Below are 15,325 nucleotides of genomic sequence, written 5' to 3'. Positions count from 1 at the left end.
GGTGACACTTGCGGGCAGCCCAGCACAATCCTCACCGATTGATTTGACGAAGATGACGCATTTCACAGTACCCTTCGATGCAAATGTGACGAATAAATTTAATCTTTAATCTTCTTAAATCATACTAGTCAATGACACAATAGCATAACCGAACACCAATGTAGCAATGAAGGCAGAGAGATCAAACTGAATTGACGTACTTAGGAAGTGCAGTGCCTGATTGTTGCTGCATCTTTGATCATCAGTCACCAATAAATCCCACTCCTTAGTGTAAAGACATTGGAGAATTTAGTGAAATGAGAAGTTAGTTCAAAGAGCTCTCAGTTCTTTCTTATTTATTTAGAGATACAGCATGGAGTCCAGCAATCCCCGATTTAATCCTAGCCTAATCACAAAACCATTTACAATGATGAATTAACCTATGAACTGATACATTTTTGGACTGTGGAAGGAAACCGGAGCATCTGACGGAAACCCACGCATTCATTGGGAGAACTGTAGTGGTTAGCACAACGCTTTACAATGCAGGCAATGCGAGTTCAATTATCACCACTGCCTGTATGTTCTCCCCTTGACTGCATGGGTTTCCTCCAGGAGCTCGGGTTTCCGCCCAGGGTCCGAAGAGATACCAGTTGGTAGGCTAGTTGGTCATTGTAAATTACCTCATGATTAAGCTAGGATTAAATCGGGGGATTGCTGGGCAGCACGGCTCAAAGGGCCAGAAGGCCCTACTCCATATTGTATCTCAATCAATCAATAAATAAACAAACAAACTCTTTACTAACAATGCCAGAATTGAACTCCAAACTCTGGAACGCCTGCTGTAATACCATCATGCTAACCACTACGTTGCCAATGCACTTTAACAGCCTCTTGCTGACACTGCGGACAAAACTTTATCTGCCTGAGGACAGACGTGGAGGAATCAAAGCACCTTTTGAAATTTGTTTTGTTGGCCCAAATTTAGCACCAGCCTTAAAAAATAAGGTGTGAATGTACTGACACTTTAAGCAGCCAAACCAAATCAGAAAAACTTCAGTTGAGAGCACCACCACATTACAACTGAAAAATGTATAAAAATTACTTTATTACATCACTTAATAAAATACCTTAAGTTTACATTGCCTCTATAACAGGAAAAAAATTATAAATTTCAGCACAAATCTGAAGCAATTTTACAATTAAATCAGTGATCTTTAAAGAACAGCAATATAACAATTTAAATTGTATTAATATATCTTTTAAAGGCTTTGCTTGCCACCAACTTATCTTCCACGTTAAGCAGCAAGATGCGTTGCTGTTTCAATTTTGTCCCTACTCCGCTCTTCTCCCTGTAAATAATGGTGAAGATGTCCTTCCTCAATAAATCTGACATGCTGCCAGATAGAACTGCAGATCTGGGCTAACATATTCCCAGAGAGTCAAGGATACCTCAGTCAGCTACCTATTGATTTGGTCTTGAAGGATGGATCAGTTTGGTGGTCCAGACTCTCCCACTTACTGTCAACTACATACTCAAAAATAGGGGACAAGAAAAGCTGGGAGACTGTGCAGTCAGTGGCCTTTAAAATCATACAATGGGGCTAGGAAGTCCGTGAACTCTGTAGAATTTTCTCTATTTCTGCATAGATGTAACCTAAACTATGACCAGGTCTTCACACAAGTCCTAAAACTAGATAAAGAGAACCCAAATAAATTAATAACCCCAAAACAGTACGCTTGTTCATTTATTTATTGAGAAAAATGATTCAATATTATGTATATTTGTTGGAGAAAGTATGTGAACCTCTGGGATAATGCCTTCTATAAAAGCTATTTGGAGTAGGGTGTTCCATTCAATGAGATGAGATTGGAGGTGAGGGTTGTAGAGGTATCCTGCCCTATGAAAAAGACACACAAAGTCAGGTTACTGACAGAGCCTGCTCTTCTCAAGAATGATCTGTTTATGTGCACCAAGCCTCAATCAAAACAACTTTCAGAGAACCTTAGAAGAATTGTAGAGATACATCAAGCTGGAAAAGGCTACAAAAGCATTTCTAAAGACCTGAGTGCTCATCAGTCCACAGAAAGAGAAATTGTCTACAAATGGAGGAAACTCAGTACTATTACCACTCTCCCTTGGAGTGGGCATCCTACACAGATCATATCAAGAGCACAACGTGCAATGCTGACAGAGGTGAAAAAGAGCCCAAGGGTAACAGCAAAAGACCTGCAGAAAGACCTGTAAAACTTGCTAAAATCCACTCTAATTAAAGAATTAGAACAAGAATGGTGTTCATGGAAGGACACCACCGGGAAAACCACTGCTGTCCAAAAAAAACACTCAAGTTTCCAAAAACCACCTGGATGTTCTACAATGCATCTGGGACAATGTTCTGTGGACAGATGAGACAAAAGTTGACCTTTTTGTCAGAAATGCATATTGCTACATTTGGAGGAAAAAAAGGCAGTGCACACTAACACTAAAACTTATCCCAACTGTGAGGCATGGTGGAAGGAGCATCATGGTTTGAGGTGCTGCTTTGCTGCCTCCAGGCCAGGATGGCTTGCAATCATTGAGGGAATAATGGATTCAAAGTTGTATCAAAACATTTTACAGGAGAATGTCGGGGTCTGTCACCTGAAGCTTAATTGAAGTTGGATAATGCAACAAGACAATGATCCGAAAGACAAGAGTAAATTAACGATAGAATGGTTCAAAAAGAAGAAAATTCATGCTTTGTAATGGCCGAGTCAAAGTCCTGACCTTCATCCTAGAGAAACGTTGTTGAAGAACCTGAAACAAGCAGTTCATGCAAGGAAGTCCACCAACAGATTTGAAGTAGTTTTGTAACGAGGAATAGCCTAAAATTCCTCCAAGCCAATATGCAGGATTGATCAACTGTTAGTGCAAACGTTTGGTTGAAGTTATTGCTGTACAAGGGCATCACACCGGTAACAAAAAGCAAAGGTTCACATACTTTTTCCAACAAATGTGTGTAATATTAATCATTTTTCTCAATAAAGAAATGAACATGTATAATTTTTTTTGTGCTTATTTATTTAATTGTTTTATCTTTATCTAGCTTTGGGACACGTGAACACTTGATCACATTGTAGGTCATATTTATGCAGAAATTGATAACATTCTACAGGCTTCACAAACTTTCTAGCACCACTGTAAAGTGTAGCAAAGAAGGATTTCCAGATCCTTAATACATCAGGCTTATTTCAAAAATCTGAAGTCACTCCTTTGGAATGAACACCAAGTTCACCTCACTGAGGAGTGCAGTAGAATGGAGGGATCTGGAGGTACAGTTCCATAATTTCTTGGAAGTGGCATCACATGTAGAAAGGGTCATTAAGAGAGCTTTCAGCATATTGGCTGCTTATCAGAGTATTGAGCATAAGAGTTGGGATGTTATGTTTAAATTGTACTAGACATTGGGCGAGGCCAAATTTGGAGTACTGTGCACAGTTCTAGTGACTTATCCACAGAAAAGTCATCAACAAAATTGAAAGAGTGCAGAGATAATTTACAAGGATTTGAGGTTTAGCGAAATGTTGAATGGGTTAGGACATTATTCCCTGGGCGACAGGAGAAAGAAGGGAGATTTGATAAGAGTATACAAAGTTATGAGGAATGTAGATAAATACATGGAGGCTCTTTCCCGAGGTTGGAGGAGACTAGAACTAGAGGTTCTGGGTTATGGGTGGAAGGTGAAGTATTTGAGAGGAACTTAAGGGATAGTTCCTTCACACAGAAGGTGGCGAAGGTGTGGAATGAACTGCCAGTGGAGGTGATTGATAGCAGTTCAATTACACCATTTAAGTAATGTGAATATGCACATGGATAAGTCAGATGTGGAGTACTATGGGACTAGGCAGTGAAACAGTGTGGCATTAACTAGATGGGCTGAAGGGCCTACTTCTGTGCTGCAGTGCTCTATGTCTTTTCTGCTTCACTCAGTGGACTCAGGACTGAAAGATCTGAGACGACTCTGAGGCAAAGACAGAGGTTTGCTAGCTCCTCCCAGATATCAACCCCCATCGAATCTACCAGTAGATTCTCCTTGCATTTCTGGAATTGATACAGTCCCCTCCAACTCTCTCCTACTCTGAAACTCTTGATTTTTTATCATAACCATTCCCACATGTACATTGGAAAATTAAGCAAGGTTCTCTAACCTATGCAATCTGATTTAAATTCCTGATGTATATCAGGGTTTCACATCCCTCTGCAGGTGACTATCTGCCATCAGGAGGCCATAATTAAATAACAGCAGTGTTACTCACAACTCTCATGCAGTACTCGAGAGATTGGTTCTCAACAACAAGCAGCACACTTGAACTTAGCTAAAGGCTACCCTTGTGTAATGCTACATCAAGATGCATGTCGACCTTGGGTGTGCAAACACCAAATCTTACCAGGTGCTGAGGTTCCAGTCAAATACAGGCTGAATCTAGCCATGTTGCCAGCTCCATTAATTTGGATCATCTAGGTTTTGTTCAATGATTTGTGCAGACATAAAGAACAACCTGCAGAGAAATTCCTAGACCTTGTGGAAAAGGGAGCTGGTGGATCCTATCAGAGTTTCATGAGCAGATCGTAAAAGTAATTTGGTAGAATCCCTTGTCACCAGACCTTTCAATTAAGCACCATGGTAAGGAGGACTCACTCCATCAGATCCTCCAGGCACTGCCAGAATTTCAGCAGCACCAGACACCGCCCTCAAGGCAGCAGCTTTGAGGATGTGACCATCATCTATCTCCTTTTGGAATGGGTGTTTGCCAAGAAGGTCAGGAAAGGGACGAAGTGGTCTTTGATGAGTCTCATTTCACAGAGCTGTCCAACACGTGACTCTGTGCTCCATGGGCCATCCCCAGGGATGGGAATATCAACTGCTGCTGAAAGATTGTGATTGTGGTGAAAGGTGCAGTATAGTGAGCCTGAAACTTGCTCATCTACCACTGCAGACAACTGACACTGTTGCTGCATGGCATATTCCAAGGTCTGTAACTACATGTTAAAGGATGCAGCAGATATTCAATGGGAGGTGGTGGGGGGAGTTGTTAAAGTTCTTCCATCATTACACACTGAGTGGCTGTAACCAGTGTAAAAGCCTCTTAATGTTATTACTCATAGGAGATATGTGAAAGGAAAACTGACATTATGCCGATATCAATTTTCTAAGCAAAGAGAATGCTGTTGTGTACTGTGAATGGTCCCACATCCATGAACCATACAATATATCCGAAAATGTTATGATTAAAGTACTTTGCCAGTGGGCTTGTTCACTGGCATTTTCACTTAAAGCATTCAGAATTGCAACCATTTTTGTTTAAAAAGGTCTGGAAGTTTAAATCTTGGCGTATAAATTTTGAATTTAATAAAAATATTGCAACAAACTCCCATTTCCCAAATCTGTCAATTGAATGTTTAAAATATATAAAGTTATATACCGTATAGATGATCAAAATGCTTTTTAAAAGCAAGTTTCTCAAGACTGAGAAATTTACACAGGAAAAGAAATAATACCATTTCACTGTCAGTTGCCTGACCAGTTTAAAACTACTATTTTATTTATGGACTTTATAAGAATTTCTTTCTGGCTGGCATAAGTCATGCTGTCCACCAACCCTTCTGTAACTTCATTCAAGGTGGGAACAGCTTACTTCACCTTGGGATAGTATTTGGTTGGCTGGAATCAAGTTGGCTTTTCCTACTCTCCCATGCTAAGCTTTCTTGCTATTGGGAGTGTTAATGAGCCCAATTCTGTAATGTGTTAGTTCGGAGCAGAGGGACCATGGAAAGCGAATAAGGAAGTCCTGGATCACTTTGCAGATACTTGTAGAAGAATAATGTCAAAGGCCTGGAGCAGTTGTTTCTGTTCAAGACGTGGGACATCAAGGAAATGGATGGAATGCTATTTGTTGAGAAATAGGATCTACATAAATTGTACAAAACACTTTTAATATTAACATAGAGCTAAGATTTGTTTTGGATGGGGATAATGGCAGGGGGTGTGGCAAGAATATACACTTTTATTGGTGCAAGGTGTGAAAAATTCAGCTATGTGCCTCACCTGCAAAATGCAAGCCTATTGGTATCTAACCACAATAACTCAAGCATGCAAAAGCAAGCCAGAGGTCCTTTCACACAGGAGGCTGAACATTGATGCACAGAAAACAAAACAAAGTTTGAATGACATAAACAAGGGAAAGCATCTCTTTCCTTTGATGCTTGATGGAAAGGCACAGAGTTGTCGGCACAGGGGTGGCCAGCAGTGAATCAGGGAACACGCTGGGTGCCGTAGTGATTTATTGGCTCCGTTTCGGTTAAGGGAATGTTCGGTTTTCTTTCCGGCTCAGAAGCTTCTGAATCCTCTGGAAACTGGGGCCTGTGTTTGTAGAAATCTGAAACATAGCGGACCTGCAAAGCAAAGAAATTCTTCTTTTAGCAAGTTCCTGGTTAGGATCAAAAGGATTGCACCATATGAACAAATATGGACAGACAGGAATACAAGCTTGTTTTGACAATGAAATCACAAAGGAATGTAAGAAAGCTGCTGATGTGCTATATTCCATTTCCAAGTTAAAAAGTTAATGATGCACTGTCCCAGACACTCTTGACTAATACTTCAGAATTCAAAAAGCCAACTAGTTAGGAGCTGGAAGGGAAAAAACAAATTTCCAGCGTGCCAGACTTTGGTCACTGGGAAGGAAGGGGGTCGGGCAGTGTATCGTCAAGCTATTGCTACCACTATGAGTGAGAAAAAGTTCCACTGGGCTTCTGCTATTGTACCATGACAGGCGTGGTGAAGCTTTTTGAGAGTGTATTGGTGATAATCTAAAAGATTGTTCTTTTGTGCGTCATGGCATTTTTAAGCAGAGATTATCATTGGTTTATGAATCAGTAACAATAATTATGGACTTTAAGGAAAAAAGATGAGTCCCTTTGATTGTTTACATGCATTCATCGTCTTACTATTAATAAAAGTGTCCCGGAGTCAGACAGAAATAAACGAAGCATTTTTGAAAACTTGTTCAACAATTACTAATATTAATCTTTTCAAAAGATAATTAAAATACTATTGTTATTATATCTCATATATAAGAAATGTAAACATGAAATTAAATACTTTGCTGTACATTCATAAAAGATCAAGGAAAGGAAAATAAACACACTTTACTGTCTGTTGCCGCTTTATCTGGCTTGTATTTGGTTTTTTTTTTGAGAGCTATGCTTTGCCTGTGAACCTGGATGCTATGCTGCAGGTGATTTCACTGAGGTGAAATTCAATCTTGCCCATACCTCACACTTGTAGCTCAGCACTTTTCAACCAGAATGTATGCAGACCAAGAGTTCAAAGTCACTGGTTCTGCAGTCGTGCACAAAATGGTGGATAATGGTAGCAAGGCTGTTTTCATTTTGGCCCTAATCATCTTACTCAGCAACAGAGACTTCACCTACCATTTCTACCTGGTTTCAAATCAGACAGCTGCCACTTCCAAAAACCACCAATTCAGCCCAGTAAGCACACTTCAATTTAAATCCACAACTATACATGTTGGTCTTTAGAGGAAGTCTTGAAATTATAGAATGCCTTTCAAACCTCTGGATAACTCAAAAGGCGTTTGCAATTAATAATATATTTTTTAAATTTAGTCATGCAGAGCATTGTCCTAAAGTGAGGTGCCACCCGAATAGAGGGTAGCAAAGAAAATCCTTTGATAGACTAGAAAGTATAAATCTGTGGAGAGTATTCTAATATAGAACCTGTACCCTTTGCTTTGCTTCGGTATCTGATCTTAAAATTAACGCTCAGCACTCCCTGCACTGGAGTACCTGCTTGCAGATTGTACTTGCATCTTCAGAGTGGAACCCTGACTTATAAATCCTTGCCTCAGAGGAGGGAGGCACCACTGAGTACTGATACATAATGAAGAGTGCAAGAAAAATATCAAAAAGGAAAAATTTACAAGGATGTTGTTGGGACTAGAGGATTGAGCATACGCAAAGGCTGAATAGGTTAGGATTCTATTCTCTGCAGTGTAGAAGAATGAAGGGGGATTTGATAGAAGTGTACAAATTTCATGATGGGTATGATAGAGTAAATGCAAACAGGTTTTTTCTATTGAGGTTTGGTGAGCCTACAACTAGAAGTCATAGATTACGGCTGAAAGGTGAAATATTTAAGAGGAACCTGAGGTGGAACTTCTTCACTCAGACAGTGGTGTGAGTGTGGAATGAGCTGCCAGCAGAAGTGGTGGATGCAGATTCAATTGCAACTCTTAAGAGAAGCTTGGATAAGTACGTGGATGAGAGGAGGATGGTCCAAGTGTGAATGATGGGACTTGGCAAAATAACAGTTCGGCTCAGAATAGATAGACCAAACGGCCTGTTTCTGTGCTATGACCTGGCAGGCTGTACGGTGTGAGAATCTGGAAGGTGGTTGTGAGGGAGGGAGTGAAGGGACTACAACAAGACATCAGATTAACCCTGACTTCAATACTCACAATTAAGATTGCCACAATGGCTCCTTGGAGAAATCCCGCTAGGACATCACTCCAGTGATGCCTGTAATCAGAGACCCGCGTGTAGCCCACGTATACCGCAAAGGCCAGCAGGAAGAACTGGATGGTTGGCCGCAGAAGCCTGGCCCATTTCCCCCTCAAACGGACCTGCAGATACAGCTGGGGAAGGGGAAGTGGAGGGGCGGGAAGAGAACAAAGACAATTATCAAAGCTTCATTTCCTTCTCAGCAAGAATATTAAACTAAGAATTTTTAAAATAAGGGTTTAGGAAGACTATTACTCCACATGAAATGAAGAGAAGGCTTAAACCCACACATAAGATGCAAGATGATTAGAAAGGAAAAGGCCATTAGTGTAGTGACTTTCACATTCTGGGGTCACCAAAAATAATCCACTGGATGCCGAAACTCTGGAAGTACAGCCATTACACAAGCAAAGCCTAGTTATAGCAGATACAGCAAGGTAACATTAGGAGCGGCCGGCAGCATAGTGGTTATCACAACATTTTACAGTACAGTGACCTAACACACCCAGTGTTCCTGGCCACACTTTCTATGCCAAGAGGGGGACGATTAGCCTTAGACACCCAGGTGTGTCACAGAGGAATTTCCCAGCAATTGCAAGCTCTCTCTGGGGCTAGATCCTTTCAGGGCAAGTCATGCTTTAGTAATTGAGAGTGTCGAAATGAGGAAAATAAACCACAATTGGACCTCCTCCGTCCATGAAGCAACTCTGTGTGACATTCCACCAAAATTCTAAAGCTCACTGCCAAATGGAGAGTGCACATTGTAGTGGAAGAAGGAGAACCCCGTAGAGACCAGAACACTGTTACCTCTGCAGCAACAAGAAGTGGCTATGCTAACCACAACTACAGTAGTGCAGAGGTTAGCACAGTGCTTTACAGTAAGGTCCTCCCTGTGACCACGTGAGTTTCCGCAAAGTGCTCAGGTTTCCTGCAATAGTCCAAAGACCTACTGGTTGGTGGGTTAACTGGTCATTGAAAATCAGCTGGTGATAAGGTTAGGAATTAATTGGGGGGAGGGGAATCTGCCAGGCAGCGCAGCTCAGAGGGCTGGAAAGGCCTATTCCGCCCTGGACCTCAATTAAAAAAAGTTAGGATTTTGAACAATGCTAGAGCTTTCACCCAACTATTTGAACAGCAGCAGATGTGTTTACAATTTTGTAATCTGGAAAAGGCCCAACCTCAACTTACTCCCCCACATGAAGGATGATAATCTTATTTTTCCAGCAGTTTTGCAAAATAATGTTACCCTAGACTGGGTATTCAAATTCTAGCAACTTTTTGATTCAGGAAAATAGCATAATTAAGCCCAAGAAATTTCTAATATCGTTCTATCTGTACTAAATTATATATAAATGTACTGACTTTTTTACATCAACAGTGGACTTCAAAATTACCATGAACAGAATGGAAAGTGACAATAAGTCAGTCTCATTCATTCAGATACATTTATTTATCGCATGTACATTAAAACATAGTGAAATACATTGACGAAGGGTCTCGACCCGAAACGTCGACGGTGCTTCTTCTTATAGAAGCTACCTGGCCTGCAGTGTTCCACCAGCATTTTGTGTGTGTTGCTTGAATTTCCAGCATCTGCAGATTTCCTCGTGTTAGTGAAATACATTATTTGTGTCAACAGCCAACACAACCCAAGGATGTGCTGGGGGCAGCCTGGAAGTGTTGTCACACATTCTGTCCATGAACAACACAAGCAACAGAAGTCAGAGGCCCGATGTTGGCAAGTCCACGTGTCCAGGCTCAGGATGACCCACCACCCACTCTAATGCCCATCGTTAATGAGTACTACGGTTGGATGCCCATGTGACTATGGAGTTCAAAGTCCCATGATTGGCAAACCCTGGGGTCAAAAGCAAACATTGAAGGCCCCCATGTCAGAGGCCTGAGGTCTGTGAACTGGAGGCTGGAGCCCTGGAGGTGGCCTGCCCTGGGGTTGGAGGACTATCTGTTTGTGCGAGTGGGTGGGAGGAAAGGAAAGAGACTTGTCTTGCTGTTGTTGCCTTGTTTTGTTGCTAACTGAATCCACACAGTGAATAGTTTGACACCTCATTGGCAGGGTGTTCCAGTGAGAAACCTCACAGATTCAGAATGTTATGAAGCCAAGGTCCTGTTTGAAAGACACAAAGTTGCTCTATTATTTGGGTAGACCAGGTGTTGGTCTCTGCCAGGTCAGCATGGAGGAAGGCAATGGTGAATAAGCAGAGGAATGTTGAGTTCGTCTTTCCAGGACTTCTTCACAAGCCCACATGCTTGGAAGATATACTCATATGCTTTCGTGTACATCTTAAATATTTTACTTGCTAAAATGTTCTTTACCTTAAGCGTTTTCAATTAGCGGAAACTTGAAAACAAATCTGTGGATTATATTCACAAATTACTGCCAAGGCTAAATGTTGAACTTGGCCCCAATGCAATGTTCTATTCAAAACAATTCTGCTTAAAAAATAAACCTTATTCAGATGTACTCAGCATGAAAATATAGAGTGAAAATGTAGGTCAGTGTTATTGATTTTTGCCAGAGACACCTCAGATAATGTTAAGGAATTATATAGAATTGTTTTAAAAGAGTAAGTGCAATCTAACCAGGCTTTTCAGCAACCTCTATAGTTCACTGCAATTGCAATCAACTCAACTATTAGGAGATTTTATGGAAAGACAGAACAAGTCACTTTCGAGCACAATGATTTCAGAACTGTTTGCTAATTACAGAAATCAGAATTAGACACACTATATGTTATAAAATTTTGTGGTTCTGTGGCATCAGTATTGTGCAATGCATTAATAACTATAAGTTACAGTAAGAAATATTATTTTAAAAGATTAAATTGAATAAGTACTGTTAAAAAAGGACAAAAACAGTGAGGTAGTGTTCATGTGTTGGTTCAGTGTTTGTTCAGAAATCTAATAGCAAGGGGGAAGACGCTGTTCTGAAAATTTTGAGTGAATGTCTTCAGACTCTTGTACCTCCACCCTGCTGGTAGTGACGAGAAGAGAATATGCCCAGGATGATGGGGGGGGGGGGTCCTTAATGATGGATGGCAGCTATTTGGGGCACTGCCCTTTGAAGAATTGTAGGTCCTTCAAGATTCTTCTTTACGTTTGGTTTTTCTCCTCTTTGGTCTTCAAAACGTTCTTGTATATATTCTGTCCATCTGTTTAGGATTTCCTCTTAGTTCATAATTAAGCTGCCATCTTTTGCCATGATGCATCCACTTGCTGAGCAAGGTAATTTCCCTGTTAGTTCTTTAATCTTATTGTGCATCAACTTTGTTCCAGGGTTATGAAGAGAGACTAGAAGCAGCTGAATTATGGTTCTACAGGAGAATGTTAAAAATATCATGGACCACACACACATCAAATGAAGAAGTTCTCAGACGAGCCCAAGCAGTTCGATCACTCATACCAACAATAAGAGAAAGACAACTCAGATCCCTAGGACGCATCATGCGGAAAGATGAACTAGAAAAACTCATACTCTCTGAAAAGATTGAGGGGAGTAAACCTAGAGGAAGACATCGGCTTATGTACATCAAAAGCATAGCCAGGTGGCTACACATCGAGGAAATGGAAGTCATCCAAAAAACGAAGGGTAGATCTATATGGAAAACCATGGTCACCAAAGTCCACATCGGATATGGTACCTAGACAGCCCTTTGAAGATGCCCTCAGTACTGGGGAGGCTAGTGCCCATGATGAAGCTGGTTGAATTTACAACCCTCTGCGGCCTTTGCCAATCCTGTGCAGAGGCCTCTCCATAACAGACAGTGAGGCAACCAGTTAGAATGCTCTCCCCATGGTCATAACCATTTCCCAGTTGGAGAATCAGACATCTTTGTTAGGGGAAAGCTCAAAGGGCTCTGCAGAGAGATTCTGACACTAAATCAAGGGGATAAGGATAGTTTGTGGGATTTGCCAAAGCAAATAAGCTTAATAAGAATGCAACAAAGCATTAATACTCTTCCTGCACTGGAATATCGAAAGGCTCGTTGTATTCATTTTCTCTGGTGAGTCAGAATGGCTGTTCAAAGATCAAAAAATACCTGCATAATGTTGGCTTAATCCTGCCAGTCGAGTGGGTCAGCAGAGAGAGATTCTCTACCTGACTGCGAGTCCTGCACCTTCTAAAGGCCTAATGATTCGCTGCTGTGAAGACCTAGAGAGCAGTCTCAGACCCAGCATTGTCACTCCCTGGGCAGAGGCCTGTACTTGCTGGAGTTTAGAAGAATGAGGAAGGATCTCATTGAAACTTATCAAATATGGAAAGGCCTAGATCGAGTGGACATTGAGAGGATGTTTCCTATAGTGGGGGAGTCTCGGACCAGAGGACACAGCCTCGGAATAGAAGTATGTCCCTTTAGAATAGGGATGAGGAGAAATTTCTTCAGCTAGAAGGTGGCGAATCTGTGGAATTTATTGCCACAAAAGGCCGTGGAGGCTAAGTCATTGGGTATATTTAAAGCAAAGCAAAGGTTGATAAATTTTTGATTAGTAAGGGCATGTGAAGTTATGGGGAGAAGGCAGGAGAATAGGATTGATAGAGATAATAAATCAGCCATGATGAAATAGCTGAACAAACTCAGTGGGCCAAATGGCGCCGTTCAGCTCCTATAGACTTGTTCTTAGTTTTTCCACTGCATAGAGCATCTTCCCACTACAGGCAGGAAAGGACTGGGAATTTCCAACGACTCTCTCATCATTCTGAGGCCCCCGTACAGTATACCCTGACTCAAACAGACTCAGCAGGTCAAATTGCCTAATTTTGGTTCTATACCTAATGGTCTACATCTTAAGAACATGGCCACTTGGTTAAAGTAATTTGACCACTTACTGCTATTTATCAATGCAGCAGACTGACCGACCAGAGAGCAGTGGTATGGGACTGCTTCTGTGTCTACACCAGTTCATGTTACACAACACCCTTGCATTCAATGGGACAGCAATCATGTATAGGCACTTATTCCACTTAATTTTATTTTCTTGTCTTCCTGAGGAGTTTACTCATTCCATCCTATCCCAAAAGTTTATTCCCTTCAAATCAGGCTGGGTAGACAAATTATATTCTATATCAACTTGTTATGTATCACAATTTGGATTTTGTTTGCATTCATCATCTTCTACATCTAAATTCTGGATATCAACTACTCTTTGTAAAAAAAAAATTCCCCTTAGATTCCCTTGAAAGCTTTTTTCCTCATATCTTAAACCTATGTCCTTCTATCACACACGTATACAGAGTTGCTCTCGTAATCTTATGCCTCGTCAGATCTATCAAATCATCCATCAGCCTCCATTGCCCCAGGGAAAATGAGCCCAGCCTATCCTATAATGAAAATTCTCCAATCCGGGCAACATCCTGGTTAAGCACTTTTGCCTTTCTCCAGCAGAAGAGGAAATTCTCTATCAGGAAATCTGAGATTAATGCCCAACCAGAAATAACTATAACCATCAGAAGTAGTTTTAAGACCCGATTGCTAGGTGTACTGGTTGCAACAATGCCAAAGGGATGAAAGGGTAACTACAGCAGAGAGAACTTGTGTAACACACACAAAATGCTGGAGGAGCTCAGCAGGCCAGGCAGCATCTATGGAAATGAATAAACATTTGGCGTTTCAGGCCAAGGCCCTTCTCTCAGCTCAAAACATGAACTGTTAACTCTTTTCCAATGATGCTGCGTGGCCTGCTGATTTCCTCCAGTAATCTGTGTGTGTTGCTTGGATTTCCAGCATTTGCAGATCTACCACCACTCTCCTCCACCTAGCGGAACTTGTCTTTACTCTAAATAACTTCTCCTTTGGCTCCCCTCACTTCCTCCAAACAAAAGGTGTAGCCGTGGGCACTTGCATGGGTCCCAGTGATGCCTGCTTGTTTGTCGGCTATGTGGAACAGTCTATTTCCAAGCCTGCACTGGTAACAGTCCTGCACTTTTCCTACGCTACATTGATGTCTGCATTGGTGCTGCTTCCTGCATCCATGCGGAACTTGTCGACTTCGTTCTCTTTGCCCCCAACTTCCACCCTGCCCTCAAATTTAACTGGTCCATTTCTGACACCTTCCTCCCCTTTCTCAATCTCTCTGTCTCTATCTCTGGAGACAGTTCATCTACTGATGTCTATTACAAACCTGTGGACTCCCACAACTACCTGGGCAACCTCCTCCCACCCTGTTACATAAAAACAGAGCTGGAGAAGGGCGAGTCTCACAGGAGAGAACAGGAGGTCATGGAAGAAAGAGGGGGGAGGAGAACCAGAGGGAGGCGATGGGCAGGCAAGGAGATAAGGTGAGAGGGGAAAAAGGGGATGGGGAATGCTTAAGGGGGGGGGGCATTACCAGAAGTTCAAGAAATCAAATGTACATGCCATCCCTGTCTCTCAATTTCTTTGTCTCTGCCATATCTGCTTTTGGGATGAGGCTTTTCATTCCAGAACGAAGGAGATGTCCTCCTTCTTCAAAGAAAGGGGCTTCCTTTCCTTCACCATCAACATTGCCCTCAACCGCTTCTCCTCCATTCCACGCACATCTGTTCTTACCCCATTCTCCCACCACCCTACCAGAGATAGGGTTCCTCTTGTCCTCACCTACCACCCCACCAGCCTCTGCTGCCATCGCCAAAGGGAACCCACTAACAAGCACATCTTTGCTCCCCACCCCTTTCTGCTTTCCTACGCAACTCCCTTGCCAATTCATCCCTCTCCACTAATCTCCCTCCTGGAACTTCTTGCAAGTGGAACAAGTGCTACACCTGCCCCTACACCTCCTCTCTCACTA

The 15,325-nt window shown here is 41.8% G+C and overlaps 1 protein-coding gene across 2 annotated transcripts in view; it reads right to left on the bottom strand.

Moving 5' to 3' along the window:
* Positions 1-1,067: 1,067 nt before the first annotated feature.
* The window catches only part of LOC140188091 (phospholipid phosphatase 2-like), a 144,832-nt gene continuing 130,574 nt past the window's right edge, over positions 1,068-15,325 (bottom strand). For both annotated transcript variants that reach the window (XM_072244043.1, XM_072244044.1), the window contains exons 6-7: positions 8,500-8,676; positions 1,068-6,412 (exon numbers count right to left, since the gene is read on the bottom strand). In XM_072244043.1, coding sequence (XP_072100144.1) covers positions 6,272-6,412; positions 8,500-8,676 — 318 coding nt within the window. In that variant the 3' untranslated portion in view covers positions 1,068-6,271. The remainder of the gene's footprint in view (positions 6,413-8,499; positions 8,677-15,325) is intronic.

The sequence above is a fragment of the Mobula birostris genome, chromosome 26, assembly GCF_030028105.1.
Source record: "Mobula birostris isolate sMobBir1 chromosome 26, sMobBir1.hap1, whole genome shotgun sequence".
Taxonomy (NCBI): domain Eukaryota; kingdom Metazoa; phylum Chordata; class Chondrichthyes; order Myliobatiformes; family Myliobatidae; genus Mobula; species Mobula birostris.
Note: the sequence above shows the minus strand (reverse complement) of the source record. Positions and strands in the feature narration are given on the sequence as shown.